We start from the raw sequence: 13,018 nt of genomic DNA, 5'->3' as shown, positions 1-13,018 counted from the left end.
GCCCGCGCGCCTGCTGCGCCTGCTGCACGACGTGTGACCCGGCCCCGAGCTCGCTGCGGCCGCTGCTGGGCGCGCTGTGCGTGTGCGCGGCGCTGCTGGCGCTGTGCGCCGCGCGCTGGCCGCACGCCGCCGCCGCGCTGGCGCCCGCGCGCCTGCTGCGCCTGCTGCACGACGTGTGACCCGGCCCCGAGCTCGCTGCGGCCGCTGCTGGGCGCGCTGTGCGTGTGCGCGGCGCTGCTGGCGCTGTGCGCCGCGCGCTGGCCGCACGCCGCCGCCGCGCTGGCGCCCGCGCGCCTGCTGCGCCTGCTGCACGACGTGTGACCCGGCCCCGAGCTCGCTGCGGCCGCTGCTGGGCGCGCTGTGCGTGTGCGCGGCGCTGCTGGCGCTGTGCGCCGCGCGCTGGCCGCACGCCGCCGCCGCGCTGGCGCCCGCGCGCCTGCTGCGCCTGCTGCACGACGTGTGACCCGGCCCCGAGCTCGCTGCGGCCGCTGCTGGGCGCGCTGTGCGTGTGCGCGGCGCTGCTGGCGCTGTGCGCCGCGCGCTGGCCGCACGCCGCCGCCGCGCTGGCGCCCGCGCGCCTGCTGCGCCTGCTGCACGACGTGTGACCCGGCCCCGAGCTCGCTGCGGCCGCTGCTGGGCGCGCTGTGCGTGTGCGCGGCGCTGCTGGCGCTGTGCGCCGCGCGCTGGCCGCACGCCGCCGCCGCGCTGGCGCCCGCGCGCCTGCTGCGCCTGCTGCACGACGTGTGACCCGGCCCCGAGCTCGCTGCGGCCGCTGCTGGGCGCGCTGTGCGTGTGCGCGGCGCTGCTGGCGCTGTGCGCCGCGCGCTGGCCGCACGCCGCCGCCGCGCTGGCGCCCGCGCGCCTGCTGCGCCTGCTGCACGACGTGTGACCCGGCCCCGAGCTCGCTGCGGCCGCTGCTGGGCGCGCTGTGCGTGTGCGCGGCGCTGCTGGCGCTGTGCGCCGCGCGCTGGCCGCACGCCGCCGCCGCGCTGGCGCCCGCGCGCCTGCTGCGCCTGCTGCACGACGTGTGACCCGGCCCCGAGCTCGCTGCGGCCGCTGCTGGGCGCGCTGTGCGTGTGCGCGGCGCTGCTGGCGCTGTGCGCCGCGCGCTGGCCGCACGCCGCCGCCGCGCTGGCGCCCGCGCGCCTGCTGCGCCTGCTGCACGACGTGTGACCCGGCCCCGAGCTCGCTGCGGCCGCTGCTGGGCGCGCTGTGCGTGTGCGCGGCGCTGCTGGCGCTGTGCGCCGCGCGCTGGCCGCACGCCGCCGCCGCGCTGGCGCCCGCGCGCCTGCTGCGCCTGCTGCACGACGTGTGACCCGGCCCCGAGCTCGCTGCGGCCGCTGCTGGGCGCGCTGTGCGTGTGCGCGGCGCTGCTGGCGCTGTGCGCCGCGCGCTGGCCGCACGCCGCCGCCGCGCTGGCGCCCGCGCGCCTGCTGCGCCTGCTGCACGACGTGTGACCCGGCCCCGAGCTCGCTGCGGCCGCTGCTGGGCGCGCTGTGCGTGTGCGCGGCGCTGCTGGCGCTGTGCGCCGCGCGCTGGCCGCACGCCGCCGCCGCGCTGGCGCCCGCGCGCCTGCTGCGCCTGCTGCACGACGTGTGACCCGGCCCCGAGCTCGCTGCGGCCGCTGCTGGGCGCGCTGTGCGTGTGCGCGGCGCTGCTGGCGCTGTGCGCCGCGCGCTGGCCGCACGCCGCCGCCGCGCTGGCGCCCGCGCGCCTGCTGCGCCTGCTGCACGACGTGTGACCCGGCCCCGAGCTCGCTGCGGCCGCTGCTGGGCGCGCTGTGCGTGTGCGCGGCGCTGCTGGCGCTGTGCGCCGCGCGCTGGCCGCACGCCGCCGCCGCGCTGGCGCCCGCGCGCCTGCTGCGCCTGCTGCACGACGTGTGACCCGGCCCCGAGCTCGCTGCGGCCGCTGCTGGGCGCGCTGTGCGTGTGCGCGGCGCTGCTGGCGCTGTGCGCCGCGCGCTGGCCGCACGCCGCCGCCGCGCTGGCGCCCGCGCGCCTGCTGCGCCTGCTGCACGACGTGTGACCCGGCCCCGAGCTCGCTGCGGCCGCTGCTGGGCGCGCTGTGCGTGTGCGCGGCGCTGCTGGCGCTGTGCGCCGCGCGCTGGCCGCACGCCGCCGCCGCGCTGGCGCCCGCGCGCCTGCTGCGCCTGCTGCACGACGTGTGACCCGGCCCCGAGCTCGCTGCGGCCGCTGCTGGGCGCGCTGTGCGTGTGCGCGGCGCTGCTGGCGCTGTGCGCCGCGCGCTGGCCGCACGCCGCCGCCGCGCTGGCGCCCGCGCGCCTGCTGCGCCTGCTGCACGACGTGTGACCCGGCCCCGAGCTCGCTGCGGCCGCTGCTGGGCGCGCTGTGCGTGTGCGCGGCGCTGCTGGCGCTGTGCGCCGCGCGCTGGCCGCACGCCGCCGCCGCGCTGGCGCCCGCGCGCCTGCTGCGCCTGCTGCACGACGTGTGACCCGGCCCCGAGCTCGCTGCGGCCGCTGCTGGGCGCGCTGTGCGTGTGCGCGGCGCTGCTGGCGCTGTGCGCCGCGCGCTGGCCGCACGCCGCCGCCGCGCTGGCGCCCGCGCGCCTGCTGCGCCTGCTGCACGACGTGTGACCCGGCCCCGAGCTCGCTGCGGCCGCTGCTGGGCGCGCTGTGCGTGTGCGCGGCGCTGCTGGCGCTGTGCGCCGCGCGCTGGCCGCACGCCGCCGCCGCGCTGGCGCCCGCGCGCCTGCTGCGCCTGCTGCACGACGTGTGACCCGGCCCCGGCGACTCCGCCGAGAGCCGGCCGGGGCCGCGCCGGCCGAGATCTATGATCTGATCCGACCTTCGAAACGCTTTCGTATCTAGCGAATCTGTGGTACCCGCTTCGCTATCGATGTACCTGATTGATTATTAGGATGCGTAAAATCTAAAACCGTTTCGTGAGCTTCTAATTTGACCGGTTAACGAGATGGCGCTCTACGGCTCCGTACGTTTTGCGGCACCTCTGACTCAAAAGTTGACGTTTGACAATTCGATGACCGCAAAACGTATGGCCGGTGCGGGGCCTGCGAGCGATTATTATGGTTGACTCGACTCGATATCCCTTTGCGTGCACGACTGCAGATAAAATAATGACTTGAATTTTGACAACCCTAAATAACCGAAACGGATAATGATGCCCGACCGAAAGGAGTATTTTAAATTGACACGAGTTGCGAATTACCTTTTTGTACGTGTATTGTACAACGTTTTACAGTACATATGGCCCTTTAAATTATCCATATAGGCACATATTGTGCTAATTACCGCCCTAGAGCGATAAAGTAAGATGTAAAGGTAATTCGCAACTCGTGTCGATTTAAAACACTCCCTTCTATCGGTCGTGCTTTTATTTATCGACACTCGTTGCGGATTTCCTACTTTTCGCGCTTGTATCGTAATGTTCTATTAACTACAAAACACCGACCTAAAAATATGCATTTACTTTTAACATTTAAATGTAATTTTATTGTAGTGTGTTTTGTATTGAAATATAAGTATCGTAATAAATTAAGTGTGTACCTATGTATTGTCATAAGTCTGCCGTTGTAATCACAGAAAACAAAAAACTATAGAAATGTAACGTACGCTTAAAGCGTGTGGCATGATTAAGATTACGAGTATTTAAACGCAATCTGACCTCAGACAATTGCCAGTTCACTACGAAGCTTAAGCGTCTAACTAATCCATTTTAAATCACAAAAATGCTTGCTCTGTTGTGGAGGGAAAACCCACTAGCTAAATAACAAATATCACCCATGAAGGCATTTCATGCCACAGATCGGTCTAATTCATATAATTTTTTATCAGCTTTCTGCATCAGACTTTTTTTATTACACAATACAAAATCAACTTGTTGTGTCGGTATACGATAAGATATTTAGCTTTAAACGGCGGAAAGTTCTCGAATATCTTAATTACTGCTCGCTACTCAAACGTGCCAGAAAAATACCAAAAGTGCAAGTGTAAAAGGGAAGGAACATAGACAATGTTTCTTTGTATATAAAGTTCAAATTATCATGACGGGCCATGGCCCATAACCTCTTTTGTAATAACTAATAACATAGTACCTATGACCCAGGTTTGGCGACGCCGGTTCTTCACCCGGGTTCAGTCGCTTCTCTCGTCTCTCTCCGCTTCTTCGCCTTTGTTTTCCCATCATGGTTGTAATGCTACGATCTCGTATCGTCATCATAATAATAAATACCCTTTTATTTTATTTTAATTTTAATAAATTTCACTGCTTAATTTTATTTGACTATTGTCAGACTATAATTTTAAAATAAAGTATGTTTATTGAATTTAATTGTAAGTATTTAATTTTGATTAATAATTCTTATGTAAAAATTCACATAGAATCATTATTACTCAAAATAAGGGAAAATAAAGCCCTAGATAAATCGCCTTTACATAAACATTGATGACCTAGAAGTTTTTGTGGCAAAAACGAGTGTTTGAGAAAATGAAACATCGATAAATTTGTTATCGGTAAGTCATAGGTTGATTAATTTTTTAAAGTGGTAACTTCTACTTGCTGTAGGTAAGTTACCGAGAAATTATAATATTGAAAATCAATCACAAGGCGGTTAGGGTGTTGCTTATTTCGTCGAAATTGAAATTTTCTATGTCTCACGCCCTTAAATTGTTCTCTTTCACTAAAAAACAAATGTGGATTTATTTCAGAATTTTTAATTTCGTTTTAGGGGTCGCTACCGAATTTAAAAAAATTGGATCCTTCATACATGATGATTTTTTTTGAAGTGAAAACTTCTTTAGCGGCGCTGAGCACTTTTTGAGGTGGGGAAAAAATGATAAACTCGATTCAGCGTAACGCGTAATGCCTAACGTAACGCTGACGTCATGTGTCGCGGACAATATTATTCACTAAAGAACTTTAGTCATAACGTATCATAATCAGGTCAATTATTTAAAACTGGACTTTTATTTTAAGCAATAAAGCTCAATGTTCTAATCTTGTACGGGCTGAAATACGAGAATCTCACAGTTACATTCTAACTTTATATCACTCAAATATAATTCAATAAAGCTAATACATCTTGATGAAATCGCTAATAAAAGTGAACTCTAGCACTGGTGAATAAAATATATTTAGATGCGAGGTCTTCAAGATAACTTTACAATTTCTATTCGAATTTTAAACAATTAACGCCACAAATTTTAGCTCACTGGCCAGCAATTTCGGATCGAAAGTTTTTCAATAGAAAGGAGGATGGGTCAATTATACATAGTGCTGCAGGCATTTTGGATTAGTCATTGAGTTTTCACTTCTGTCGGTTCTCCCGGAGTGCAACCCGTTGTTCTTTATATTTTTCGTTTTTTTTAGTGAGACAGTGAGGCAAAGTATATGGAAGCTATTTATACGCCGTGTTTTTATTGAATTCCGTTAACTTCGGGGTATGGTTAAGTACCTTTAAGAGAACTAAATGGCATAGTTAATTTTTGAAACAAATTTTTTTTTGTTTTTTTTGGTTTTTTTTTTGTTTACAAAGTAATTAAATGTAGCATATAGCGTTGTTGTAACACGGGCATTACATTTAACTCAACCAAACAATTGAAATCTGTGACATATGAATGTCATTTCATACATCAGTCGACCGAGATTGTATTTAAGTTTAGTAGCAAATGTATGAACTCATTCTAAACACTAATCAATATGTAAACCGGCCCTAAGGCAAGTGTAGACGCTTGTAGAGGCATTATAGGAAAAAAATAAATTATTGACTATCTCCGAAATGGACTTAATTAGAACATCGGTGTCTTTGTGAAAGTTACTTGATTTAAGCTCAGGAATGCACCCTTGAAATTAACGGAAATCAAAAAAAACACGGTGTATGTAATTCAATACTAGGTATAGCAATATATATTATTAAATAATTTTTATTCCTGTTTTAGGAGTGCGCACTGCTAAATCAATATTTAGAACGTCTAAAACACGCATTAATAAGCTTTAAAAAATAGTGGTATTATTTTATGTTAAACGGCACATTAATACACCCTGACCCGTTGTCTCATAAAAAAAACGAGAAAAAAAAATCTTGTATGGAGGGTCCAAATTTTCAAAATTCGGTACCAACCCCTAAAACGTAAAAAAAACACATTTGTTTTTTTTTTAGTGAAAGAAAACAATTGAAGGGGGATAGACATAGAAAATTTCAATTTCGACGAAATAAGCAACACCCTAAAGGCGGTAAGTACATAATTTCTTTATTACATATATTTAGTATTTAAAAATTTAAACGTAGACTGTAGTAGGAGAATAGAAAAGAATAAAAAATAGAAAACCACCAATAAGTATATCAAAAGAAAACAAGATATCGAACATGTTGTGTATTTCGCGGTAGCTATATTTTTATAGAATGTAATAAATATCTAAGTGTAACGTTAAGGTAACATCGATAACAAACGTCGATATTTTATTTTGTCAATCACTTTATTTCGCCACATAAACTTCTATTCTATGTCTGTTGATGATGTATCTGGTAGATATTTTGCGTGTATTAGTCTTTTGTATGCAAAAGTCCCGTGTCACTCGAACCTATTAAATATATTTAAACGGGCTAGTCACGTTTTGTAAGTTGAAAATTGCTCAGTGTGGAGTTGCCATTATAAAGTCGAATATTTCTCAGTTGTATTATAAGTCGAACAGTTGAGCCGTTTTTGATTTAAAAAAACGTGAGTAGCCCCTTTTAGTGTATGTCGTTACATATTTTACTGCCAAATATGTATACCCCGAGCCCCCGAGGACACATATACAGTGTGGAAAGATAAGTCGGGCCCTGGAGGGAAACTACCTTAAATCCTTAAGCTGGCTTATTTTACTTAAAGGAGACATTCCTTTATTTTTAAAAAGAAACAGAACTGCATTCAAAGATCTTCTAAAACTCGCTTGCCTCGCCCGGGACTCGAACCGACTAAAAATTCCAAAAAATAAAACTCGCAATTTTATTCTACTAGTCGATACAGTTAATGTTAATGATAACATTTCTCCAAGAAACATTAGGTCTTACACTCGTCTTTCGTACAAAATATCCATAAAATCTAATATTTAGTACTCAAGATTTTTTTAGACAAGCCAAATAGAAGAAAAAAAGAAAAATTCTTTGAATGCAGTTTTGTTTCTTTTTAAAAATAAAGGAATGTCTCCTTTAAGTAAAATGAGCCAGCTTAAGGATTTAAGGTAGTTTCCGTCCAGGGCCCGACTTATCTTTCCACACTGTATATTATCTCAAAATTAAAGTAAGGACGCTAAGCACGAAGATTTTCTTACATTGACTCGCCATTTCCTACCTGAGGTTAATGCCACTGTGGGAGTGGGACAGCAAAATTATTATGCCCTGACAGTGATAGGAAATGGTTGGTCAATATACGAAATTCTTCGTGCATAGCGTCTTTACTTTATTTATTTTATTTTATTATTTTAGATAATACTTCGCCGGAAAGACTGGAAGTTAAAGTTATTGTAAATTATATAATCTAAGTTAGATATAATTGTAATTAATAGGTTCAGGTAGGTTATTTATTAATTGCAGTTTTAAAATCTTACAATGAAACTCAAATTTCTGTGAAATAGTTAAGTAGATGTACCAAACTGAGATCTGACAAGTAATTTAGCGCCACTTGCACCATCCCATTAACTCAGGGTTAACCGGTTAAACCTGTAGTTACCATGGTTACCAGTACAATTTGACATTGGGTTAACGGTTTAACGGGTGAACCGCGAGTTAGTGGGATGGTGCAAGTGGCATGGATGGTGTAGTATTAGGTACCTATTCGAATTGAATGTAATGTAATTATCTTGTAATGCCAATTTTAATAAATGAACATGTTCAAAGTGTATGTTATGTTATTATTATGTCCAATAAAACACTGTTTAAATGGAAATAACTTTTAATATGCTAGGGAGCACATATTGACACGACTTACATAGGAATATAAGTGAAGTACCTTCAGTTACTTTTTATCATAGAAAGTAAAAGAGTCTACCCACACATTTACATATATGACATATCTCCCCCCTAAGTAAGTATGTACTAATTTGACAAATTAACAAAAATAGAAACTGGCCAAAGCAGACAATCAAACTCCACTATAGCAAAACTAAATGAATCATTTAACTTGATTAGTTGTTACTCTTCCCTGGTCTATCGTAGGGAGCCTTAGAATGCTGTCTTGCTTTCTTACTGACTTTGCCTACAGATTGACTTGTTTCAATTGGAGGTATTCCCAGCATAGCAGCCCATTGATTAGAGCTAGGTATTTCAATGATTGTATCATCCTTATAATCAGCATCACTGGCACTCTCCATATCTGTACACTTGTCATTATTATCTTCATCTGGTGTACCTTCTCCCCTTATCACCTCATCTTCAGGCAACACTCTGTCGGTTACAGTTGAGTCTTCTGCTGTAGTTTTAATCAATTGATCAATGTGTCTGTTAACTAATGAACCATCTGTAGCTTCAACTTGGTAACTAGAAGGACCACCTTTGCTAACAACTGTTCCTGGCAACCATTTAGCGCCTTTTCCATAATTTCTGTACATAACTTTTTGGCCGATGTTGCTTTCTCTCCGTTTGACTTGTGCATTTCGATCGATTTGCTGTTCTACTTTTTTATGAGCTATATTATCGGGGTGAATCACGTCCAGCAAAGTGCGTAGCTTTCTATTCATCAGTAGTTCAGCAGGGCTTTTGTTTGTTGCCGAGCAAGGGGTCGACCTCAAACCTAAGAGCATGTTAGTAATCAACACATCCCATGGCATATTATTCATTTTACGCAACTTATTTTTTACCGTTTGAACCATCCTTTCAGCTAAACCGTTTGTGGCAGGATGATAAGGCGCAGTCTTAGCATGTTTTATTTTATTAGCCTGAAGAAATTGTTCCATTTCTGTCGATGTAAATGCTGTGCCGTTGTCAGACACAATAGTTTCACATAAACCATGAGTGGCAAACAACCCACGCAAGTTTTTAATGACTGTAGCCGAGCTTGTGTTAGGGACCATGAACACTTCAGGCCATCTAGAATAAGAGTCCACCACTATCAGAAAAATCTTTCCTTGAAAAGGGCCCGCAAAATCCACGTGTATTCTAGACCACGGCCTTGTAGGCGTAATCCATTCGTGACTGGTCTTAGGTGGCATGTGCCGATGTTCCAGGCATATGGAACAGTTCCCAATAAGCTTTTCAATTTCTTCATTGAGCTGTGGCCACCAAACATAACTCCTTGCCAGAGCTTTTGTTTGTACAATGCCATTGTGAGTACTATGAAGTACATGTAGAGTTGCTTTACGCAACGCCGGAGGAATCACCACTCGACAGCCTAATAGTATACAATCCTCCTGTAGAGATAATTCCGTACGATGAAGCCAATACGGCCGTAACTCATTATCAGTTATCTTAGCAGGCCAGCCACGGTATATGTGATTCATGACTGCCGCCAACGTAACATCTTTTTTTGTTTCTTTTGCTATCTGATCAGCATCAAAAGGGAAATCTTGTGGTGTTTCCGCTATGAGTAAAATCTCGCTGAAATCTTGTTCCGGTTGATCAGGCACTGGCTGTGGCCATCTACTTAAACCATCGGCGTGTCCGATCTGGGGTCCTGGCTTGTAGATTATTTCGTAGCTGTGCGCGGTCAAAGCCAGAGCTATTCTCGTTAGTCGAGGTGATATCATGCCAGGCATTGGCTTCTTCGGATCAAAAATGCCAAGCAACGGCTTATGATCTGTCACTATTGTAAAGGAACGTCCGATTAAATAATTGTGGAATTTTTGAATGCCAAACATGATCGATGCCGCTTCTTTGTCGAGTTGAGAATAACGCCGTTCATGAATATGTAGCGTCCGCGAGCTCATGGCTATAGGGCGCTCCTGACCGTCGTCCATCACGTGCGCGAGTACCGCGCCCACGCCATATTCCGAGCTGTCACATGTCAGTAATAAACGTTTATTCAAATCATAATGAACTAAAGTCATATCAAACGACAGTAAGTGTTTGGCCTTTTCGAATGCCGTCTGTTCGATCTCTGTCCATTTCCACGCTTGAGTTTTGTCGAGCAGCCGATGAAGAGGTTCAAGCATCGTAGCTTTATGTGGTATGAACCTCTCATAGAAGTTGTAAAGACCGAGAAAAGCCTGTAGTTCGTGTACATTTTGCGGTTCCGGAGTGTTTATAATAGCTTCCACTTTACTTGGCGCCGGGTGTATACCTACGGCATCAATAACGTACCCAAGGAATTCAACCTTTTGTCTGGCTAACTTACACTTGTTGCTGTTGAGCCGAAGACCAGCTTTACCAATACGAGTGAGTACCTCGTCCAGGCGCTGCCACATTTCGGAGAGGGTGCGACCAGATATGATGATGTCGTCGATGAGGACCGCCACCCCCTGTATTCCGGCTAACAATGCTGTCATCAATCGCTGAAAGATACCCGGACTCGCCTTGACTCCAAATGCTAGACGATGAACCGAGTACAAACCTTTGCATGTATTCAAAGTAAGTAGTTTAGCCGTCGCGTCGTCGACGGTCACCTGTGTATATGCCCGGTTCAAGTCTAGTGTTGAGAAATACTTGCCCCCTGCAATGGTAGCGAAAACTTCATTAGCAGTCGGCATCGGATAGGTATCCGATTCTGTAGCTTGATTTACCGTGCTGCGGTAATCCCCGCACAATCGTATGTCACCTGACTTTTTTATAATGGGTACGACTGGAGTCGCCCATTCAGAAAAAGACACCGGACGAAGTACCTTTTCGTGGACCAATCTGTCAATTTCTTTTTCCACACGATCTTTAATAGCATATGGTACTGGTCGCGCTTTAATATATTTAGGCGCAGCGCCCGGTTTCACATGAATGGTCACTGGTTGCCCTCGGTATGTACCTAATCCGTCTTTAAATACCTCACTATGTCTTGCCATAATCGTATCCGTATTATGATCGATGTCTAAGTTCAATACACTGTCATTACTGTCAACGTTCAGTGAGAATTTAAGCGGCGCAAACCAATCGCGGCCTATAAGGTTAGGACCTTTACCCTTAGCGACATAAATACTTAAATCACAAGTAATGTCCTTATACTGCACATGAAGAGTCGTCTGCCCTATCAACTCGAGAGGCGCGCTCGTCCAGGTGCGTAGCGCGATCGGCGGCTGCGTCAGTGGCGGCCGCGCCAGCGCGCGCCACGTGCGCTCGTTCACGAGCGAGTAGGCTGCGCCCGTGTCCACTTGCATGCGTTGCTGCACGCCGTTCAGCGCCACCTGCACGTCGAACGGCGGTACGCGGCTGTCCGCGCCCACGTTGTAGATACCGCCGATGTATTCATCTTGCTCTTCTTGAGTGTGTGTGTAGTTAACGGTCCTGTTGCCACCTTTTTTCTTAGCAAGGCATATTTTCTCCAAATGTCCCTTTTTCTTGCAATAACGGCAGATTGCGTTAGCAAAACGACATTCTCCTCCGTGGTGATCTCCACATCTGTAGCACAACCTGGTGCTTGTACCGCCGGAAGTGCGCTTGGAATGTACCGCGTTGACATCCATGGGCTCCGGCGCAGTGGACGCCGCCGCTGGCTCGGTGCCGCCGGCCGTCGCGCTCGATGTGGATCCGTCGGAAACGCCACCTGCCACGATCATACGAACGTCTTTCTCCGCACTCTCGGACGAAAGTATCGCATCAACAACGTCTTTGTAACTGAGTTTATTCTTTTTTAGCAATTCATATTGCAATTTATGATCGTTCATACCGCACACAAGACGGTCGCGTAGCATTCGTTCCAAGTCTTTGAAATTGCAAAACGAACCAATTTTCCTCAAAGCCGTAATATATTCAGACGCTTTTTCGCCTTGTTTTTGGTCTCGTTTATAAAACTTATATGACATTGATATTTCATTGGGCTTCGGGCTGTAATGTTCAGTTAAAATAGTTACAATTTCACTGAATGTCACTTCACTCGATTTTTTTGGAGTAATTAATGCTAAGCACGTCTCAAACACTTGTGAGCCACACACTGTAAAAAAATTGGCCTTTTTTGCATCGTCCGTACTAACACCATTGGCCTCAAAACAATAGTTTAACCTATCCAGGTAATTTTCCCAACAGTCTGTTTTAGGGTTAAACTCATGAAATTTCACTGCTTGTTTTGACATCTTGATAACAATATATCCACTTTACGTACGTCGCCACTATTATGTCCAATAAAACACTGTTTAAATGGAAATAACTTTTAATATGCTAGGGAGCACATATTGACACGACTTACATAGGAATATAAGTGAAGTACCTTCAGTTACTTTTTATCATAGAAAGTAAAAGAGTCTACCCACACATTTACATATATGACAGTTATTATTATCCCTTGTCCCAAAGTGGCCCCTGACGGCCGTAGAATAAAAGTCTCATGCAAAACAAATATACAATGTACCTGTAGGTGTTGGCTATCTGCGAAGTTGGTGGTTGGCTTATTAGTTTGGCATCTACGGCCTCTCTGGCACGCCATAACATTCTGCGCCGGGCCCTCGTCACCGCCGGAGCGCCGTCGGTTACTGACCGACGGGTCTAGCGCGTGACGATGGGAAAAGGCCAGGTGACAATACATGACCCTGGTTCCCTGGGGGCCGGCCCCTCGTACGGGACGCCACCTGCACCGGACATGTCCCAAGCCATCAGCGTTGCAGCATCAGAAAGCATCAGCACGCGCTGCTGACGATGCGGCCGAGCATTGACACCGGCTGCATGTTTGACGGAGCGATTCGGAAAATGAATTAGAGATTAACTAGATACGATATGGTAAAGATATGTGACGTCCCACGGGTAAAGGTACCTTATGGCGGTTGGCGCTTACGCTATTATTGACGTCGCTCCAATATTATTGCGGCGCTATGCGACGTAAGCACCAGCCACCGTAAGGTACCTTTTCCAGTGGAACGTCACATATCTTCACTATTTCATATTTAGTGAATCTAATTCATTTCCCGAATCGTGGCGCCAGCCGCCATAAGGT

The 13,018-nt window shown here is 48.7% G+C and overlaps 1 protein-coding gene and 1 long non-coding RNA gene across 2 annotated transcripts; one reads left to right on the top strand and one right to left on the bottom strand.

Moving 5' to 3' along the window:
• Nucleotides 1-2,817: 2,817 nt before the first annotated feature.
• LOC134664667 (uncharacterized) lies at nucleotides 2,818-7,858 on the top strand. Its single transcript, XR_010098276.1, has 2 exons — nucleotides 2,818-6,402; nucleotides 7,114-7,858. It is a non-coding gene; the product is annotated as an uncharacterized LOC134664667 (long non-coding RNA).
• A 283-nt stretch (nucleotides 7,859-8,141) lies between these two features.
• On the bottom strand, nucleotides 8,142-11,786 carry LOC134664766 (uncharacterized protein K02A2.6-like). The gene has a single exon (XM_063521510.1). The coding sequence runs from the start codon at nucleotides 11,784-11,786 to the stop codon at nucleotides 8,142-8,144; it is 3,645 nt and encodes a 1,214-aa protein (XP_063377580.1).
• Between the last annotated feature and the right edge of the window lie 1,232 nt (nucleotides 11,787-13,018).

The sequence above is a fragment of the Cydia fagiglandana genome, chromosome 5 (genome assembly GCF_963556715.1).
Source record: "Cydia fagiglandana chromosome 5, ilCydFagi1.1, whole genome shotgun sequence".
NCBI lineage: Eukaryota > Metazoa > Arthropoda > Insecta > Lepidoptera > Tortricidae > Cydia > Cydia fagiglandana.
The sequence above is the reverse complement of the archived record's forward strand: the minus strand, read 5'-3'. Positions and strand labels throughout refer to the sequence as shown.

What these genes read in the sequence shown, in the direction of transcription:
- LOC134664766 (XM_063521510.1), bottom strand. Translation starts at nt 11,786, where the DNA reads ATGCTACGCGACCGTCTTGTGTGCGGTATGAACGATCATAAATTGCAA.